The following is an 18,816-nucleotide window of genomic DNA, read 5'->3' on the forward strand; positions in this document are numbered from 1 at the left end:
TATATAAGTGAAATTAAAATGTCAACAAAGAGCACTTCAAGCATTCATTCCATACTAGACATAGCCAAAGAACATCTTAGACTGAGGGTAACTGTTTCCAAATCAATCAAAATCTGACTGCTCAATGCAGACTTAATTAACCGGTAATGTCGCAGTTCCCAAACTTAATTCATAGTGAAAGCTCCTATGCCCTGTGGTCCCCAATTTCCTGCTAAGTTCTATTTTAGCCTTCCAATCTAAAAGTGGTATGACTCTACTGGAATAGAATGATAAATATTTCTTTGGTTTGTCCAAGAAAGGAAAAATGAACAAGTATGGTTAAGGACAGCAGAGAGCAATGGTAAATATAAAAATCAACAAAGCTACCAGCTTGTATTTGTTAAAAGCTTCTAATGACATGATCTCAGGGTTCTGGGATCGAGTCCCATGTTGGCGCCGTGCTCAGTGGGGAGTCTGTTAGAGATTCCCTCTCTCCATTTCCCTCTGCCCCCCACCCCTGCTCACGTGCCCTCTCTTTTCTTCTCTCTAAATAAATCTTTTTAAAAAAGAAAGTTTATAATGACAGCTGGAAGAAATTTGAGCACTCATTGCTTCTAATATGGGAGTACCTGAATACTATGTTTGGCACTGTTGTCAATGCTAAAAAAGCTATCACCCACCTAACTTTCACATGGATTTGGTTCTTTACCTGTAAAACAGGTTAAGAATTCTGGACCAGTTACATTTGCAAGTCTGGTAACAGTTTATTAATTCAAGACCACAGAGAACTATGAAAACATAAGTGAAATGAAACAAAAAGCGTCTTCCAAAGGTCAAATTGTGATGCGTCATTAAGAATTTTTTTTAAAGAATAAGATTTCAGAGTGGCTTAAGAATTTCTAGTTAGAGGGGCGCCTGGGTAGCTCAGTGGGTTAAAGCCTCTGCCTTCAGCTCAGGTCATGATCTTGGGGTCCTGGGATTGATCTCTGCATCGGGCTCTCTGCTTATGGGGAGCCTACTTCCACCTCTCTCTCTCTCTGCCTGCCTCTCTGCCTACTTGTGATCTCTATCTATCAAACAATTAAATAAAATCTAAAAAAAAAAAAAAAAAAAAAAAAAAAAGAAGAATTTCTAGTTAGAATTCTCATATTCCCAAGTGTTTTCTTTTTTAATTTTTATTAGTGAGTTACATTTGCCAATAGAACATCTTTTTTTTTTTTTTTTTTTTTTTTTTTTTAAAGATTTTATTTATTTATCAGAGAGAGAGGGGAGAGAGCAAGCACAGGCAGACAGAATGGCAGGCAGAGGCAGAGGGAGAAGCAGGCTCCCCGCCGAGCAAGGAGCCCGATGTGGGACTCGATCCCAGGACGCTGGGATCATGACCTGAGCCGAAGGCAGCCGCTCAACCAACTGAGCCACCCAGGCGTCCCGCCAATAGAACATCTTAAGGAATACAACCTCAGTAGTCTCTCTCTCTTTTTTTTTTTTTTAAGACTTTTTTATTTATTTGACAGAGAGAGAGAGAGAGAAAGACAAGAGCAAGCCCAAGCAGGGGGAGCAGCAAGAGGGAGAGGGAGAAGCAGGCTCCCTGCCAGGGAGCCGGATGTGGGGCTCAATCTCAGGACCCTGGGATCACAATCTGGGCAGAAGGCACATACTTAACTGACTGAGCCACCCAGACACCCCTAAAACCTGGGTGTTATTAAACAGGTGTTGTACGTATGGGTGACTTTAGTTAAAATGCCACACCGGACTTCACCTGGGCTGAGATCTGACCCTTCTGGTGGCTGGCATTATTCAGGCACAACAAGCAAGTATTTCAGAGGGTTGAGTCATCTCAGAATGTATTCCATTCCCCATGCCAGTCCTGCCATAAGTCACACATAAAGATACTGAAGGAGAATATTTTTTAAACCGCGGTGTTTAGGAGTGCCTGGGTGGCTCAGTGGGTTAAGCCTATGCCTTCGGCTCAGGTCATGATCCCAGGATCCTGGGATTGAGTCCCGCATCAGGCTCTCTGCTCGGCAGGGGGCCTGCTTCCCCCTCTCTCTATCTGCCTCTCTGCCTACTTCTGATCTCTCTCTCTCTCTGTCAAATAAATAAATAAAATCTTTTAAAAAATAAATAAATAAACTGCGGTGTCTATAAGCATCACCAGAGGGTACTTACTAGACACTCCTTCCGAGAGCAGGTTGGAGAATTGGTTAGGGCAGGATGACTGTTTTAAAGGAGCACTCGAGGCAGTGGTTATGTAGCTGATTAACGACCACACCTGGAGAAACATCATGTTTACCTACCCTCATTAACCCTTTATTCCATGGAACTCCTTTTTTGCAAAATGTGTTGGGTTTAGTCTATTTTCCAGGCATCTCAATTAAGCTTACTATTGCATGGCAGTAGTGAGACTTTTTAGAGATTAGATTTATACTTGATTATTTCTAATAGTCCAGAATTATCTTTTACTTCCTAAGACTTCAAGTGTCACAGTATCCAGATGCTTGGCATCAGCCCCTGATGTAGATACAGAAGTCCAAATTCAGGTCAAGTTCTCCTCATTTCATATTCCACTGGAGTCGATCTTTTTGGAGAATTTTTTTCTTTTAGAATGATGATGAGAAAGAGGAAGAGCAGAATGAGAGGAATCGCAACAATAGTTCATACATTGGAGGTATTTGAGTCTCACGACTGCTGCTATCGGGTTTTCAAGGGCTCGTTACACAAGTGTTTGTGAAAGCATTATTCATTTGACAAATATTTACTAGAACCAAGAACGATTTTCTTAACTGCAATGAAAGAACTGATTAATCCTTTCCACCTTGCTTAGGAATGAGGAATAAAATGCTATTTTAGATAACTGGTGGATACCATCTTTATAGACCTTTCACTAATTTAAAATGTAGTGACTGTAAATTGTTAACAACTGTTCCAGCGGAACGGTGCTATCTTAACTTCCAAACCCCCCAGTGCATAGAAGTATCTGTAATTTGGGGGTAAGAAGGATCAAAATGCAAATGAATAAATAGAGGACAGTATTTTCAGTTAGATTTTGTAAAGTCACTTAACTTCAAAACTGTGACTTCTCCTGGGGGGGATGAGGAGGAACTTTGGACACAATGCTGAACGTATCCTTACGGCAAACTTAGCTTCAGATTTTAAAAAATGTGTAACTACTGAATTATTTTTTACATATATATCCCACAGAGACGAGAAGAGGGTCTGCCCTTCATAGCGTCAATCATTCTCTTCATTGGACTTGGTTTCCGATCCTTAGTATAAAACCTATTTAACAGAATCCAACATGGAAAGATGGTAATTTCTGGAATTTTGGTAAGTCAGTAGTACACGAACAGAGGCAACACTTTATAGTTCTAGTGGAGATCAGTTATTGGCTTTAGACTACATCTAAACCAAGCCAAAGAGGTGAATCCTTAGTTACAATGTGGATAATCCCAATGCCCTGCCCACTGTAAAGAATGTGCAGGCACAAAGTGGATGTGTTGAGACAGGACGTACCACATGGACTTATTCTTCTACGTGTGTGGATGCATAATTACATACACAATCTAACCTTGAAAAAGTACAACTTACTAACTTGTACCATGGGTCCACTGATTCCTACATTTCAGAATAAATTCGAGGATTAGTGAGGTAAGCACCTTATTATAGTGACCAACCTCTGTTCATCAACTTAGGAGTGTCCCTTACATTCCAGACAGCACACTAGTATTGGCGTAAGTGTAATCAACTGCAGTCCTAACCCCAAAGCTCTTACCTTCCAGTTGGGAAAGACAAACACATACAAGAAAATGAATGAGATAACTTCAGCTCAGAGTTATGAAGAAGATAAAACAGAACAACAGGGGAGGGAGAGGTGTGGAACATTCCAAACAGCACTAACAGTCAGTACATTACACTCCAAGCTGGAAGCATGGCAGGAGAACAGAAAGAAAGCAGGTGTGGCCGGGGAACAGTGGACCAGAGAAGGGTGGAGGCACACTGGAATTCAAAGGGTGGAGGAAGAAAGAGCCCTCCGTCATGTAGGACTCCTAATTTTATTCTACAGGTCATGGGAAACCACTGGAGAAAAGTTTTCAATGGGGGAGTAACACTTTATGTTTTAGTAAGGTCCCACTGGTTGTTATACCGAGGATGATGAATAAAAGGCGCAGGAATGGAAGACAGCATACTGGGTTACAAAGCTGGTCTGATGGATTAAGACTAGAGCTTTAGCAATAAAGATACTGAAAAGTAGTTGGACTGGGGATATCTTTGGGGGAATAAAGCCCAAAGTACTTTCTTGGGTAGGAGAAGAATAAATGAAACAAGATGGGATCAGGAGGGAGACAAACCATAAGAGACTCTTAATATCACAAAACAAACTGAGGGTTGCTGGGGGGAGGGGGGAGGGAGAGAGTGGTGGGGTGATGGACATTGGGGAGGGTATGTGCTACGGTGAGTGCCGTGAAGTGTGTAAACCTGGTGATTCACAGACCTGTACCCCTGGGGATAAAAATACATTATATGTTTATTTAAAGAAAAGAAAAAAAGAAGTACTTTCTCATGGACTGGATGAAGACTGTGAAGGAAAGCAAGAAACCAAGAATAATGCCTAAGAGTGGGGCTCAAACAATGGGGGCCTGGGGAAGGCTTCAACTGGTAAGAGGATCCTTGGGCAATGTTTTGGTTATGAGATATCATATGGTGATAGCATGGGGAAGAGCTCAGCCTGGAGGATATATGGTATCTGAATATCATATGATATCTGAAGATTCTGGATGGAATGACATCACCTGGTCAGAAAGTATAGACAGCAAAGAAAAGAGGGCGGAGGGTGAGGCCTTGAATGTTCCAACACTGAGAGGAAAAGAGTCAGAAAAAAGACTATAACCAGGGAGCTTGGGCACATGCTAAATTTAGATGAGGAATATCCCTGTTCTATGCAGAGCCTCTCTCTGCTGTGTGTCACCACGGTGAAACACACTGGGTATACACTGCCTGTGACTTTTTAATGGGCTCTATAAACAGATTCAATGCCTAAGGTGAAGAAACATTTTCTAAAGCTATTCCAACTTACCTGTTACTAGCTTGATCAAAGTGTCGTTTGCTTACTTTAGTGAGTCAGTATTTATTTTAAGTGAGTCAGTCTTACAGTACACCTTTAGAAAGACACTAGCTTTTTTTTTTTAACCCCTATTTCCTGTTAGGAAAAGAAAAATCCAAACCAGCAAGTAACTGTTATAATTGTTATTATCTACTTTTAGATAATCATGTATTTGCATAATTCTGTCCTTTGTCTCCTGATGTTTTCAGCTTACTCCAGGGCTTGGGAAACTGTCTAAGGATTTCCTTCTGGGGGAGTCCTCAAAATCTAGATTATCTAAGTATGTTCTTCCTGAAGAAGTTTCTTGATTCACTGAAAGTTACCACAAGTTTAGCTCATACACTCTATATTTCCCCCCAAATTTGGGGAAAACTCAGAGTTGACTCACTTCCTTCTGAGGATCTCTCCTCCTGGAGTCAATGGCCAACTGTGGGTGCTACGCTGCTGGCTGTTCTTAGACTGGCTGCTTACGTCTTCCTCAGAGCAATAGAGCTGATGTTCCTCTTAAAGATATCCCCTTCCAATTCTATGTGTATGTGTCAGGAGAACACATACATAGTGAAGGGTGTGGTCTGTGTGCAGAAAATACTGCTGTTGAGTCAAAAGACTGTATTTGGAGCAGACTTTCCACAGGAAAAAAATCTACCATCTAGGTTGCATTCCTGATGGAAAGTCCAGATGCCTTTTTTTTTTTTTTTTAAAGAATACTTCCAAGCACAATGGTTAATACACTGTGAATGATGTGCCTTTTTAAGATTTATGTATTTTTTTTTTAGAGAGAGAGAAGAAGAGAGAGTGAGCGACCGCACATGTGTAAGCATAGGGTGGGGGGCAGAGGGAGAGAGAGAATTCCAAGCAGACTTCCTGCTGAGCAGGAAGCCGCACACAGGCTCCATCTCACAACCCCAAGATCACGACGTGAGCCGAAATCAAGAGTCGAACGCTTAACCAACTGAGCCACCCAGGCACCCTGAATGATATGCTTCTTATAGGGCATCATAAGGGTCTAGAACGTGCATACATAGATTAGATAAAACACTATAACAGCGGGTCCTATCAAGTATTGTTACCTCAATGTGGACGGGTAGCAGAACTAAAATGAAGACTCCTAGGACACAGGCTGGAGAGAGCCCAAAGCTGGGGACAGAAGAGAGGGCTGGTGCAGAGCTATGCAGAGCCCAGTAAAGCTAAGCATGTGGAGAGTGGGGGGTGTGGTGACAGTGGTGGTGGTGGAGAAAGCAACAGGTGGGAGAAGCAGTGGAGGGAAAGGGTATAGGGAACATAGGATCTTGAGTACTAAGAAGAAAATTAATGGTCTGGGAAACAGCACTGGTGAGCAATGAGCCCTGAGCGATCCAACTGTACGACAGGAGTGAACTATCTGAAGTTAAATTGCTGGGTCCATCACAGAGTAAAAATCAACACTGGCATGACTGCCCTATGAGCTCCTTTGCCCTGGAACCAGTGTTATTAGGACATTCTACTTTGCTTATTAAAATTAATTTTATTAAACAGTCCTCTCAGACAGCTTTCCCCTGGGCGTTTTCTTTCAAAATTATTTCACGTTACTACAAAAAGCAGTATTAAACACAAGGACAGATGTGTGTACGTACATGTATGTTTTTAAAAACATGGTCTATTCAATTAGTCCAGCCATGACACTAGATGGAAAAAAACTGTCCTTCCAGGATCCTTATCGTTATTGTGGAGTATGTGTTCTTTGAATTTCTTGCCTTGTTTTTGGGATCACCTTATTATGCAACATCTGCTCTGAATTTCCAATGTGATAAACAGAGTATGAGTGTCGGTGGCAGATGGCTAATGACCAGCAGCGACGGGGCATTCAAGCCTGCCTTGTTTTCTGAGAAGCGATATTTTCATGTTAATTTGCTCTGTGTCCTGCAAAGATGAGACAAATCACCTGCTCATAATTCAGGCAAAGTGGAGACCACCAGGAGCCGAGAAGGGGCAACGGCTTGATTCCTTTAGGGGTGAGAGGAGAGAAGGGTCTGGGGGACTTTTCCTCATCCGGAGTGGCAGGGGACCCATCAGTCACTCTGCGTTATGTCAGATGGAGAAAGAAGGCGCAGCCCCGGGCATCCCATACTGACACCAGAGCCACTGTTTACTGCAAGCAGATATTATTCATGAAAACAGATATTTCCCAGAGGCAGAAAACAGGTGCTATTAAGACTGTGTGTCAGTCTCTGAAGTCTGGGTTTTGTAAAATAAACCAAATAGTATATTTTATCTCCTAGGGAAGAGATTACAACCAACAGAAATCTGTAAGAAACATTCAATTGAAGATAAAACGAAATCTAATTCACAGGGAAAATGACCCAAACAGACACATAAACTTTGAGCTTTTGGGCCTTCTCAAGCCCTATAGAATTCATTTATCATAGAAATACATAAGTAAAATGTAATTTTTATTCCAAGATTGAGTCATACAAAGGGGCCATATGGTCCCGAGCTAAAAGACCCCTGTCCTGTTTTGGAGAGGCAGCTGATCTTTTCCGACTGATCTTTCAGTGCCTTGGATTTCTACTTGTGAAATTATACTGCCAATTTCAACAAACATGTTATAGGCACAGAATGTCCAAAGAAGGAGTTTATAAGATGTTGAGAAGCCATTCCATATACTAGGAAATACACTGTACTATTACAGGCAAGCCTAAGCACCAAATGAGTAGTTCAGTAAAACAGGGCATTTCATTTTAAAACCTTATAAAACAGAAGACTTTACATGGAAGTCTCTCCTGATACAAAACCTGCCATATAGTTCATTTTCTGGGTAGCAGTTACAATGGCTAAAGAACAAGAAGACAGATTTTATTTACAGGTGCTTTCTGATTCCCTCTTACAGGGCAGCTGACAAAGGCATGAAAGAGAAAAAAAAATCTGGAAGCTCCTTTTCCTCATAAAGTCCTCATAAATGAAAAGTGCTATCTAAGCACAGAGACTCTAAATTTATCTTGAACCCTAAAAAAAATAATAATCATTAAGATGTCAATTATTGTTTCCTAAAGTTTAAGCATGGAAGTCTACGAAGACAATGTCAAATCTCAAAGAAAAATAAAGATGGCACTGACTCTCCCTATAATCAAGTACGTTGAAAGATAACATTCAGAATTAAAAAGAGGAAAACAAGATAGGGCAATGACAAGCCAATGAATATTTGCTGACTTTAAAGTACAACAGGCAACAGGCTCCTCAAAGCAAATGTCATTGTGATCACCAACGCATGCGCCTTACAACGTCAAGAAGAGGTGATGAAGGGGCGCCTGTGTGGCTCCGTGGGTTAAAGCCTCTGCCTTCGGCTCAGGTCATGATCCCAGAGTCCTGGGATCGAGCCCCACATCGGACTCTCTGCTCTGCGGGGAGCCTGCTTCCTCCTCTCTCTCTCCCTGCCTGCCTCTGCCTGCTTATGATCTCTGTCTCTCAAATAAATAAATAAATAAAAATCTTAAAAAAAAAAAAAAAAAGAAGAAGAGGTGATGAAGACCTCAAGATGAAGTATGCACTAGATGTATGTATGCATTTATTTATTTTTATAATATAGTGTATTTTAAAATGGGAAGAACCACCCATGATTTTATTTTATTCTCATGAGCCTCTCAATGGCAAGTTCCCATTCAGGCCTCTACCACACTTCACTTACTTTATCAAAGCCAAACGTGAATACCACGTAGTCATCACAGGCTTTTCCCAGTGAGTTCACCCAACTATCAACCTTCACAAATACGTAGGGCTCCAGGGTGTTTTTCCCTTTTTGTTGTTGTTGTTGTTAGCAAATGGTATTTAAAAGAATTTGAAAAATTGTTATGTGATCAATGTAATAAGCACATCACATTAGCCCATCCTGGGTTCTTTTCTAACAAATATGTTCATGAAAATACTAAACAAAAAGATGTGACCTCTATCATACCAAGTCAGAGACCACGGAACATTCCGGTTTTATCCAAGTACTGCTCACCTCCTGTAATTTATGTCCTGGGTGGGCACCAGAGTATCCTGAACTTAAGTGGGTAACAGGTAAACAGTGCCCCAGAAAACGTGGTAGAGGACAGGCTGTTGAGGAAGACTCCTTACCCTAAAAGATCTTATAGGAGGTCTTTTCTTGATTTCGGTTTTGTATTTATTTCATGTTAAGATTTTCTTGCATATTTATGATTATTTTACAGTATGGCATGTTCTGACACTTGTAAGACTATGTCAGTACTAATATCTACATTTTTAAAGAACATTTTAGAAAATATTTTGGTACCGTAATACAAAGAATTAGCTGTAGACGGTGCTCATTCGTGAGCGAGTCATGTTTTTTTTTTCTTTTTACCTGTAAACACTCCCTAAACTATTGAAATAACCATAAGGAAATGTGTACTGCATGTTTCTGGGTGTAGAGTAAGCTTCTTGGCTAATTCATTTTTGTTGTTCCCCAAAGGCTGACACAAAACTCTCTGTAAATATTCAATAAATATTTGTACCAATATACTCAGAAAAACTCTTACTACAACAAAAAATTCTATGTAAGAATCCGACTGTGTTCCCAATAGGTTGTTCATAAAAGCGATATTCTCTTGATCTAGTTATCTAGTTATTGAGACTGCCCATAAATAAGTCTATATAACAAAATATTTTCTGTTTTCTGAGTCCTTACCAAATTCAATTAACCAGAACCCCAACTAACCAGAACCTCCTCCTTAGCAGATGTTTATCCTGCATACCAACTCTTTTTTTTTTTTTAAGATTTTATTTATTTGTCAGGGAGAGCAAGCACAAGCAGGGGGAGAAGCAGACTCCCCACTGAGCAGGGAGCCTGATGTAGGGCTCAGTCTCAGGACCCTGGGATCATGACCTGAGCCAAAGGCAGATGCTTAACTGCTGACTGAGCTACCCAGGAGCCCCTATATACCAACTCTTTAAAAAAGAAATCAATCACAAGAACAAAAGTACAAGTTTTTACTAAAAATAATTTTGTATCATTTCCATATAAGGCCTAAAACTATACATCTGATGGTTTTATAGTGCTTTTACCATGATTATTCATGTTTTAAATAATGGCCTTACCAGATCACAGTCAAATTACTTAAAAACTCTTACATTTGATAAGGAAGAAAAGCAGATTAGCATAGTATAGTTCAGAAAATTTTTAAAAGTTAAAGATGAAGACAAAAGAGATCTTTTGATTAGCCTTTAAGTTAGGAAAATGTTCAATTAACCACTGACATCTACATTAATTGCCTAAAGTATTTCATAATTTACTATGAAAGCATCAATATACCATTAAACACTAACCTTAGATAACCAGACCCCCTTGCCTCCACCTCTACCAGCAAACTTGGTCCCTATATGATCAGTGGGGGTATTACCCCTAAAGGCTGAAGAAATTTAAGAGACTCCGGGAGAATTTCCTGTTCAATACAGAATGAGTGATATTTCCTTTCTCAGGAGATGGATGAAAAACTTAGAAATACTTTTAACAGTTCATTTTATCAAAACCTTCTGATAACCAGCATTACTTCCCCCTCTTGCCCTCCTAAAAAAAATTGTGAAGTAATTACATCTGAAGAAAGGCTGTCAATGTGTCTTATTTACTGAGTACCTATGTGTAAAAATCATCGTGTAGTGACTGTCAGGATACAAAGATGAATGAATATGGACATAAATAATCACAATTAAAGGTAGAAAATAGGGGGCACCTGAGTGGCTCAGTGGGTTAAAGCCTTTGCCTTCGGCTTGGGTCATGATCCCAGGGTCCTGGGATCGATCCCCGCATCGGGATCTCTGCTCCTCTGGGAGCCTGCTTCCTCCTCTCTCTCTCTGCCTGCCTCTCTGCCTGCTTGTGATTTCTCTCTCTCTGTCAAATACATAAAATCTTTAAAAAAAAAAAAGGTAGAAAATAGGACCAAAAGGGGGAGATGTGTAGAACAAGCACTGTTAAGACCAATGAGATTACATCCAGCTGTGAAAGTTGGTCAAAAACTATCTGGGGTGAGCCTGGTAGTTCAGCAGATTTACTGGTGTGTGTGGGGGGGAGCAAAGAAATGACTATGAGGAGGAGGATGAATGACATAGGTAAGAAATCGTGAACCACACAGAGTCTAACTTGGCAAGTAACAGAGTCCATGAGAAGGGGCTCTGCTCTGTGGGATGAACATAGGGTTTCAGACAAACTCACAGAGGAAAGCACTGAAGCCACACTGGAAAGAAAGTGAGAGGAACGAGGGATGCAGGGAGAGAGGAGAAGAGGAGGAAGCAGGAAAAGTAGGAATACCTACTTTTTTTTTTAAGATTTTATTCATTGAGAGAGAGAGAGAGAGCCGGCAAGGGGCGCGGCTGGGGGTGGTGAGGAGCAGACTAATCTCAAGCGGTTTCCACACTGAGCGCAGGGCTTGATCTCATGACCCTGATATCATGACCTGAGCCGAAATCAAGAATCAGACACTTAACCAACTGAGCCACCCAGGCACTCCAGGAATTCCTACATTTAAAGGGCCTTTAAGTCCCTAAAACTGCTCAGAAAGAGACGAGTGAGTGCACACTACTGAGCATCACATTCTTTCATGAAAGGCAGATGGGAATAAATCCTTTATCAATGTAAAATCAAAGGAACAAATCATTCAGCATCAAGTTCTGAATGTGTCAGCATCTGAAAACACCACCTTGCTATCACTAGAAGTCAAGTATTTCCATTAAAGTATTTCCACATAAAGTATTTCCAGCTATTACCTCTTATCTAAAATGATGCTGAATTTTAGAAACCATTTCTAAACAAGGACTGGTGAGGTTAGGAGCCGGTTTCATTAAGTCACCTAATAGATATAAATGAAAAGGTCATCTTGAAGACCCGCCCACCCACCACACTCACTGATCGAAGAGATATACTGAGAAGTTCCATTAAGCAGGACGGAAGTATGACCAATAAAACTTCCTAAGTAGGTTTTCCCGCTATAGGGAAAGGATTGAAGGAAGGGTTGAAGGAAGAAAGGACTTCTGGATGATCTCTAAGGAGTCTTAAGTCATTCCTGCATCCCAAGGGTTTTGGACTGTACCTGGCACTGAGGCTTCCTCTAAGTGTTTCATGAGTGAGAAAAAAAAAATGGAGAACAAAGGGTCTAAGAACCAGTATTTCAGATTTACACAGTATACTTTATGTTCTGGAGTCATTATACAATTACAATATGCAACATGCTCAAGGCGAAGTTTCAAATTACGTCCCTCAGAGTCTGTGATCAGAAAAAGACTGAGCTGTATTTATGACACTATACCTTCTAAGATTAGGGCCAGATAATGTACATAGAGATACTTTTCAAAAATTTTAATATGTATGAACACTACAAAGGTTTTTTCACTCAGCTCTATAATTAATGAGCTAGAATATATCTCATTCTTTGAACATCTCACTTAGCTGGTACATTTTAATTATCTACAGAGTTCCAAAAGCTCTAATTCTCGCAATATATATTTTTTTAAAGTAAGCTCTACACCCTGAGACCCTGAGATCAAGAGTCACATGCTCCACTGACCGAACCAGCTAGGCACCCCCTGGCAATTTTCATAGGAAAGAAATACGACCGAGTAATAGACTATAATAATGTGACTATCTAATCAAGCAGAGAGACGATTCTTGGTACCTTTATGGTTTCAGTGGGCACACCAGGCTCCGGGACTTTATCCAAGTAAGTGGTCAAGTCTTGATCGACGTGTTCAAACACTAATGTCAGTTTGGTTTCTCTGTCTGTTCGTGACACTGTGCATACATCAAACAACCTAAAAGAAGAAAAGAAAGAGATATTAAGTCAGTAACAATAGGCAAAGAAGTAATTTGTACATCTTACATATATCCTGTAATTTGATCATACAATACGAAAAAAAAAAACAAAAACGGCAGTGTTGATCACTATGATATGTAAGGGTACCTAATGGGATCTGATACTCTAAAAGTAATCTGAGATTCAGGAGAGAAGTACTTGGTTAAGGGATGACAAAATCCATAGCAGCAAAGAGAAAACAACATGACTGGAGCATAGGAATGTTTGCCTGGAGAGTTTCCTTAGTTAAGACCTTACTTACGTACAACTTGCCAATGGAGATAGCTTAAAAAACTGCAGCCTAGGAAAAATAGGGTTCTTTTTTGCACACAGTTCAAGAATTATTAAAGGGGCAGATTAAGCATTCTTCGGAGATGCTGGGCTCTGAGATGAAGATTTTTCTGGAATTTAAGGTGTCACTATCAGGCCTATGAAAATGAGGATGATGAAATACAGAGAAATTTGGATTATTTCTAAGAGAGACTTCTCATTCTGGTGAATCAAATCATTTCCCTGGAAAGCGCATAAATACTTGGTTTAAAAAATTCCAAATAGCATGCTAATGAAAACTGAAATTATAACATTTTCTGTGGGTGAGAGGCGGTATTTGAAAATGCATTAACAAACTAAATTACCCTTAAATAATAAAGACTGATTAACAGACTTTATAATTAAGTTTGGATGGGCGAATCTAATGTCTTCCATACAATTCCACGACTAAGTCAAAACTGAAGTATTTAAAAGCAAAGCCGTCAGTAGTCGAGAGCATTTTCAAGCCCAAGGACAAATTCTTCTTTACTTTGAACCACAGACAGTACACTATCCAGCACATGAGACGCTCACCATGTTTGAATAATTAAACAAACCACCCGTAAACAAGCTGTAAGTAAATTTGACAAGAATGTAATATAAATACTAAGGCTAATAAAATGCTATTCTTAGTCTTTTCTTTCATTTTTAAAAACCGAATAAACACTCTTTCTCTTCAAAGAAACTAACCATAAATGTGCACATAACCTGCCACTAGAATGCAGGGTTGACTCTCAATTATGTACTTTGTATATTACCTCTGTTGAATTCTTCATGCCAAGCTGGTTCACCATGTCACCCCACTGCATTTCTGGGCTAAATGGGGCCCCACAACATTTGGTATTTCTCTGTGAATTTAAATTAAACTGTAAAATAAACTAAAGAACACTATCATTAAGTCTGGTGGGATGAACACCACAACCGACCACACACACTTCACAGCCAGATCCACGCTACTCTTTAATGACGGGCAGTTGGGAAGAGTTCTACGACTCCACTAAAATCAATCAAGATCAACTGAATTTCTTCTCACTTTTATTTACTTCTAAATATTCTGATTTTGGCTGCCTTCAGCTCAGGTCATGATCCCAGGGTTCTGGGATCGAATCCTACATTGGGCTCCTTGCTCAGTGGGGAGGCTGCTTCTTCCTCTCCCTCTGCCTGCCGCTCCCTTGTTTGTGCTCTCTCTTTCTCTCTGACAAATAAATACATAAAATCTTAAAAAAAAAAATACTCTGATTTCTAAGTTTTTGTTTTTGTTTTAGATATTTATTTGAGAGAGCACAAGCTGCGTGGAGGGGCGGGGAATGAGAGAGGCAGATTCCCTGTTGAGCTAGGAGCCCGACGCAGGGCTGGTTCCCAGTACCCCCAGGACTATGACCTGAACCAAAGGCAGCTGCTTAGCCAACTGAGCCACCCAGGTGCCCTCATTTCTAAGTTTTAAAGATTTCATTTTAATATTTATTTGAGAGGGAGAGAGCAAGCGTGCACATAGGCCTGGGAGCAGGGGGAGAGGGGCAGGGGGAAATAGAGGGAGAGAGACTCTTAAGCAGAGTCAAGCCTAACTGGGGTGGATCCCAGGACTGGAAGATGATGACCTGAACTAAAACCAAGAGTTGGCTGCCCAACTGACTGACTCATCCAGGTGCTTGATTTCTAAGTTTTATTTAAAAAAAAAAAAAAAAAAAAAAAAATTTTTTTTTTTTTTTTTTAAAGACTTTATGTGGGCAGAGGGAGAAGCAGACTGCCTGGTGATCAGAGAGCCCGATGTGGGGACTGATCCCAGGACCCTGCGTTCATGACCTGAGTGAAAGGCAGATGCTTAACAGACTGAGCCACCCAAGCACCCTTATTTCCAAGTTTTATTCATCTACTTCTAAACTTGATTTTTTTGAAATCCCAGAGTCTTCTGATGTCACTAATGTGACTTATTCTGGAAAACTATTCTGATAAAGCAAAAACTCTACTAAATTTATTGACGATAATGCCATTAATCATGTGAGTGCCATACTGTGATAGTGATGACTGCCGTCACGGATGAATTCGCCATTTGGGAAGTTTATCAAAATAACTCCATCAGTTTGGTAAAGTGAGGCAACTACCATTTATTCATGGCTCCTTTGAACCATCTTCTTTCCATTGTAAAGCCACATACTTTGCGAGCTTCACCTTTTTCCTTCCTTTTGCAGAAGAAAAAGCAGTTCCACAATCACCAAGCTTCTTTCTATAGGTTACTTCTATTTTTGTAAATGAGATAAAACCACAATGAATCAAAAATGACATGTACTAAATTCAAACACAAACGCGGAACTGCAGCACTACAGTAGTGCTTCTTAAATGTTACTTTTAAAATGTTTCCACTATAATTAATGTATTTCCTTCATGAAAAAAATATTTTTTTTTACCACTGCCTCAGGGCAACACTGATTTTAGCAACTCCAGTTTTTCCTGCAGTTACAGTTTTGAATATATGACATTTCAGTAATTTCCAGAAGAAAAGAAAAAGTTGAATGGGGACATAACTGGAAATATAAAATAATCATAAAACGCTGCTGAACCAAAAGGTCGCCTGCTTCCAAACCGTTGTTGTTACCTAACTGCCGTGGCAGCAGCCTCTGTTGCTTCATTTTACTGTTTGTGTGACACAATTCAAGAATAACATCTAACCCACCCAAGTTACTTTCCTCAAAGTTGTATTATTCTCTTCAAAATATGAAGACTCACTGATGGTACCTAAGGCCACTGGACTCCACACATGAGACAGGCAGAGGTGAGCTCATGGAAGCCACTGCCCACTGCTCTCGATTATAAGCCATGGAGAAAAGGCACTAATTTTAACGGGCAATTTTTTTTAAAGATTTTATTATTTGAGAGAGTGAACAAGAGAGAGTGCATACAGGAGCACAGGGAGGGGTGACAGAAAGGGAAAACTCCCTGCTAGCAGGGAGCCCGATGCGGGGCTCCATCCCAGAACCCTGGAATCATGACCTGAGCTGAAGGCAGATGCTTAACTGACTGAGCCACCCAGGTGCCCCTCACCGGCAATTTTTAAAATGTGGAATGTTGGGGCACCTGGGTGGCTCAGTAGGTTAAGCCTCTGCCTTCAGCTCAGGTCATGATCCCAGGGACCTGGGATCGAGTCCCGCATTGGGCTCTCTGCACAGCAGGGAGCCTGCTTCTCCTCATCTCTCTCTCTGTCTGTCTCTCTGACTATTTGTGATCTCTCTCTCTCTGTCAAATAAATAAATAAAATCTAAAAAATAAAAAAAAATAAAATGTGGAATGTTGGGTCATGTCACTCACTACATAGGTAATTTAGGTCTCTTCTATGTCTCCACTAAAGTACTATTGAATTATCTAGGAATCAAATTTAAATGAAATATCCTAAAGGTAGCTCACATGATGGGTATAAACTAAATGATCTTACTAAATTTATTCCTTGCTCCTCAATAAAGTACAGTGACTCCAGATACATATTCCACAGGAGCAATGATTTCTTTTCTTCTGCCGGTGCAGAAATGTAATTTGTACTTCCCAAAAGTACCTTTCTCCATTTTTCTGTGAAGAGAGCTTCCTTTTGTTTGCCTTTGTCTTATTTTGATATAATTCACAGGTTTATAAACTTTTCCAGTGACTTTACTTCAGCATTTACTTCATCAGGTAACATTTGAGAGGGTATTTTTATTTTACAGGTTAACTATTTTAAATTCACTGCTAACTAAGTTAATAGTAGTAGACAGTTTTCTCGTAAAGAGTGATTCTACATACACTGAATAGATGCCTGGTAGCTCTCATCAACAGGCTGTAGCTCCCGTCCTTTCCCTATATTTGAGAACCACATACTACTTTATTGCCCATGCCTCAGGTACCAGGCCACAAAGGGATTATTGGAAGGAAAAGGAATATGGGATCAAATTGGTCATTTCTTCCCACCCCTTCCAAAAGGCACAGACATTTCAATGGCGAAGTTTTCAAGTGTTCTTAACTAGAATGAAACATGAGTTTTAGGGGAATTACTGATTTAGTTGAAGGGAGAAAGCAACAAGTAACACAGTATTTTGGGAAAGTGTAACAATTTTGTGAAGACTATGTTTCAGTTCATGTTGCTCTAAGCTTTGCCAGTTTTTAAATGAAATTTTTAAATGGCAAGGGAATGGGCTTAAACTTGGGAAGTAAAATACAGGTCAGTCCATTATCTACATATTCTTCATCTTGGCCATGATGTCTTTCAAGCTTTCACCAGAATCTTCCACAGTTACCTCAGGCATAGAACCTTCTTACTTTTTGGGAATTGTATATGGCAAGGTCAGGAACTGGGCCTGAAGAATTGAGCAATTCGTCTTCTGAAACCTCAGATACCAACTCAATACCTCAACCCTTGTCTTCACCTATTATCTCTTCCTCTTGTTGAACAACCTTCTGTTCTTGTAGTCTTCCTGTTGCTTCCTGCAATTTCTGTCAATACACTAAGGATTTGGCTTCACGGACCCAGAAGGGAAAAGAATCATTCACTGCATTATATCCAAGGTAAAAACTCACAGTACCAAACTTTTAACAGAAACTTTTAACACATTTTGCACCAAGATCCCAGCAACCATGCCGACAGTGGCGGGAAGACCGGCTGCACAGCACCATCTCATTTGAAGGTCTTTTCATTGGTATTTACAGCAATTTGGTGGAGCCCATGCCAAACAAGCAGATTCTCCAAGAATTATGAGCTGTATATGCCCTGAAGCTGCATTTTCACTGACCCCAGACTCCAGCCACGTTTGCCCAAGTTCACCACAAGCCATGTTTATTGTCATCCAAGCTTCCAAACCGTCCGCACAGCTAAAAACTGGGTCAAGGGGTTTTCCCTCTTCTCATCTGCCATTACTTATTCTTACCCATGCAATGCTGAAAGTCTTCTACTAGAGTTATACTGTAGTTGTGTACTTCCTAAAGAACACCAGGGTTAATGTTCCTCAAAGCATATACTGCTGCTTGAACTTCACTTAATCCTGCTTGATTGGAAGGACAGGTTGGAAGAAAGGTCTATTCATACTGGCCAGCTCCTCCTTGTCGTGGCCAAAGAGTAGCAACATAGTGAGGCCACCTCAGCAGTCACACCACTCCGCCAACACCTACTATTGCTACAGCAAGGGTACAGATTTCCTCCCTGCAGTCCATTTCAATTCCCATTTGGCTCAGCGCCATCAGGAACCCTGTAGGGGTTGGAGTCCACCACCTCTGGGCCCAGCTTATTGATGATAAGGCCGCCCACAGCCCACCGACTTCTCTCCCAGGTGGGTTCCCACTCCAGCTCCTGGGTCCACTGCTGCGACCACTTGCTCCCCAGACTCAGCCATGGCTGGGAACCTGGCCACGGCTCTCCCAGCGCTGAACCCTGGGAAAGTGCTCCCAGGTCTCTGCCGCTCCTGCGGGCCTCCCACCCTACTGCCTCCGGGGCCCCACAGCCACCGCTCCCCCCAGAACAAATCCTGAGCCTCCTTCCTCTATCAGGTCTTGAGAGACGGGCCACAGCAGGGCCAGAGTCATCAGTGTCTGGAGCCGGTGGCCCTGCAGGGTTGCCTTTCCAGCTGGTTAGGATGCTGGTATGAATTTCATTAGGAA

At 40.9% G+C, this 18,816-nt stretch overlaps 1 protein-coding gene and 1 pseudogene across 4 annotated transcripts in view; both read right to left on the bottom strand.

Annotated features, from left to right (window-relative positions):
• Window positions 1-18,816, bottom strand: part of CDK6 (cyclin dependent kinase 6) — a 243,913-nt gene that overhangs the window by 164,471 nt on the left and 60,626 nt on the right. For all 4 annotated transcript variants that reach the window (XM_059171112.1, XM_059171113.1, XM_059171111.1 and 1 more), the window contains exon 3: window positions 12,718-12,853. In XM_059171112.1, coding sequence (XP_059027095.1) covers window positions 12,718-12,853 — 136 coding nt within the window. The remainder of the gene's footprint in view (window positions 1-12,717; window positions 12,854-18,816) is intronic.
• Window positions 17,045-18,344, bottom strand: LOC131829370 (ubiquitin-like modifier-activating enzyme 5; annotated as a pseudogene).

The sequence above is a fragment of the Mustela lutreola genome, chromosome 4 (genome assembly GCF_030435805.1).
Source record: "Mustela lutreola isolate mMusLut2 chromosome 4, mMusLut2.pri, whole genome shotgun sequence".
Taxonomy (NCBI): Eukaryota; Metazoa; Chordata; class Mammalia; order Carnivora; family Mustelidae; genus Mustela; species Mustela lutreola.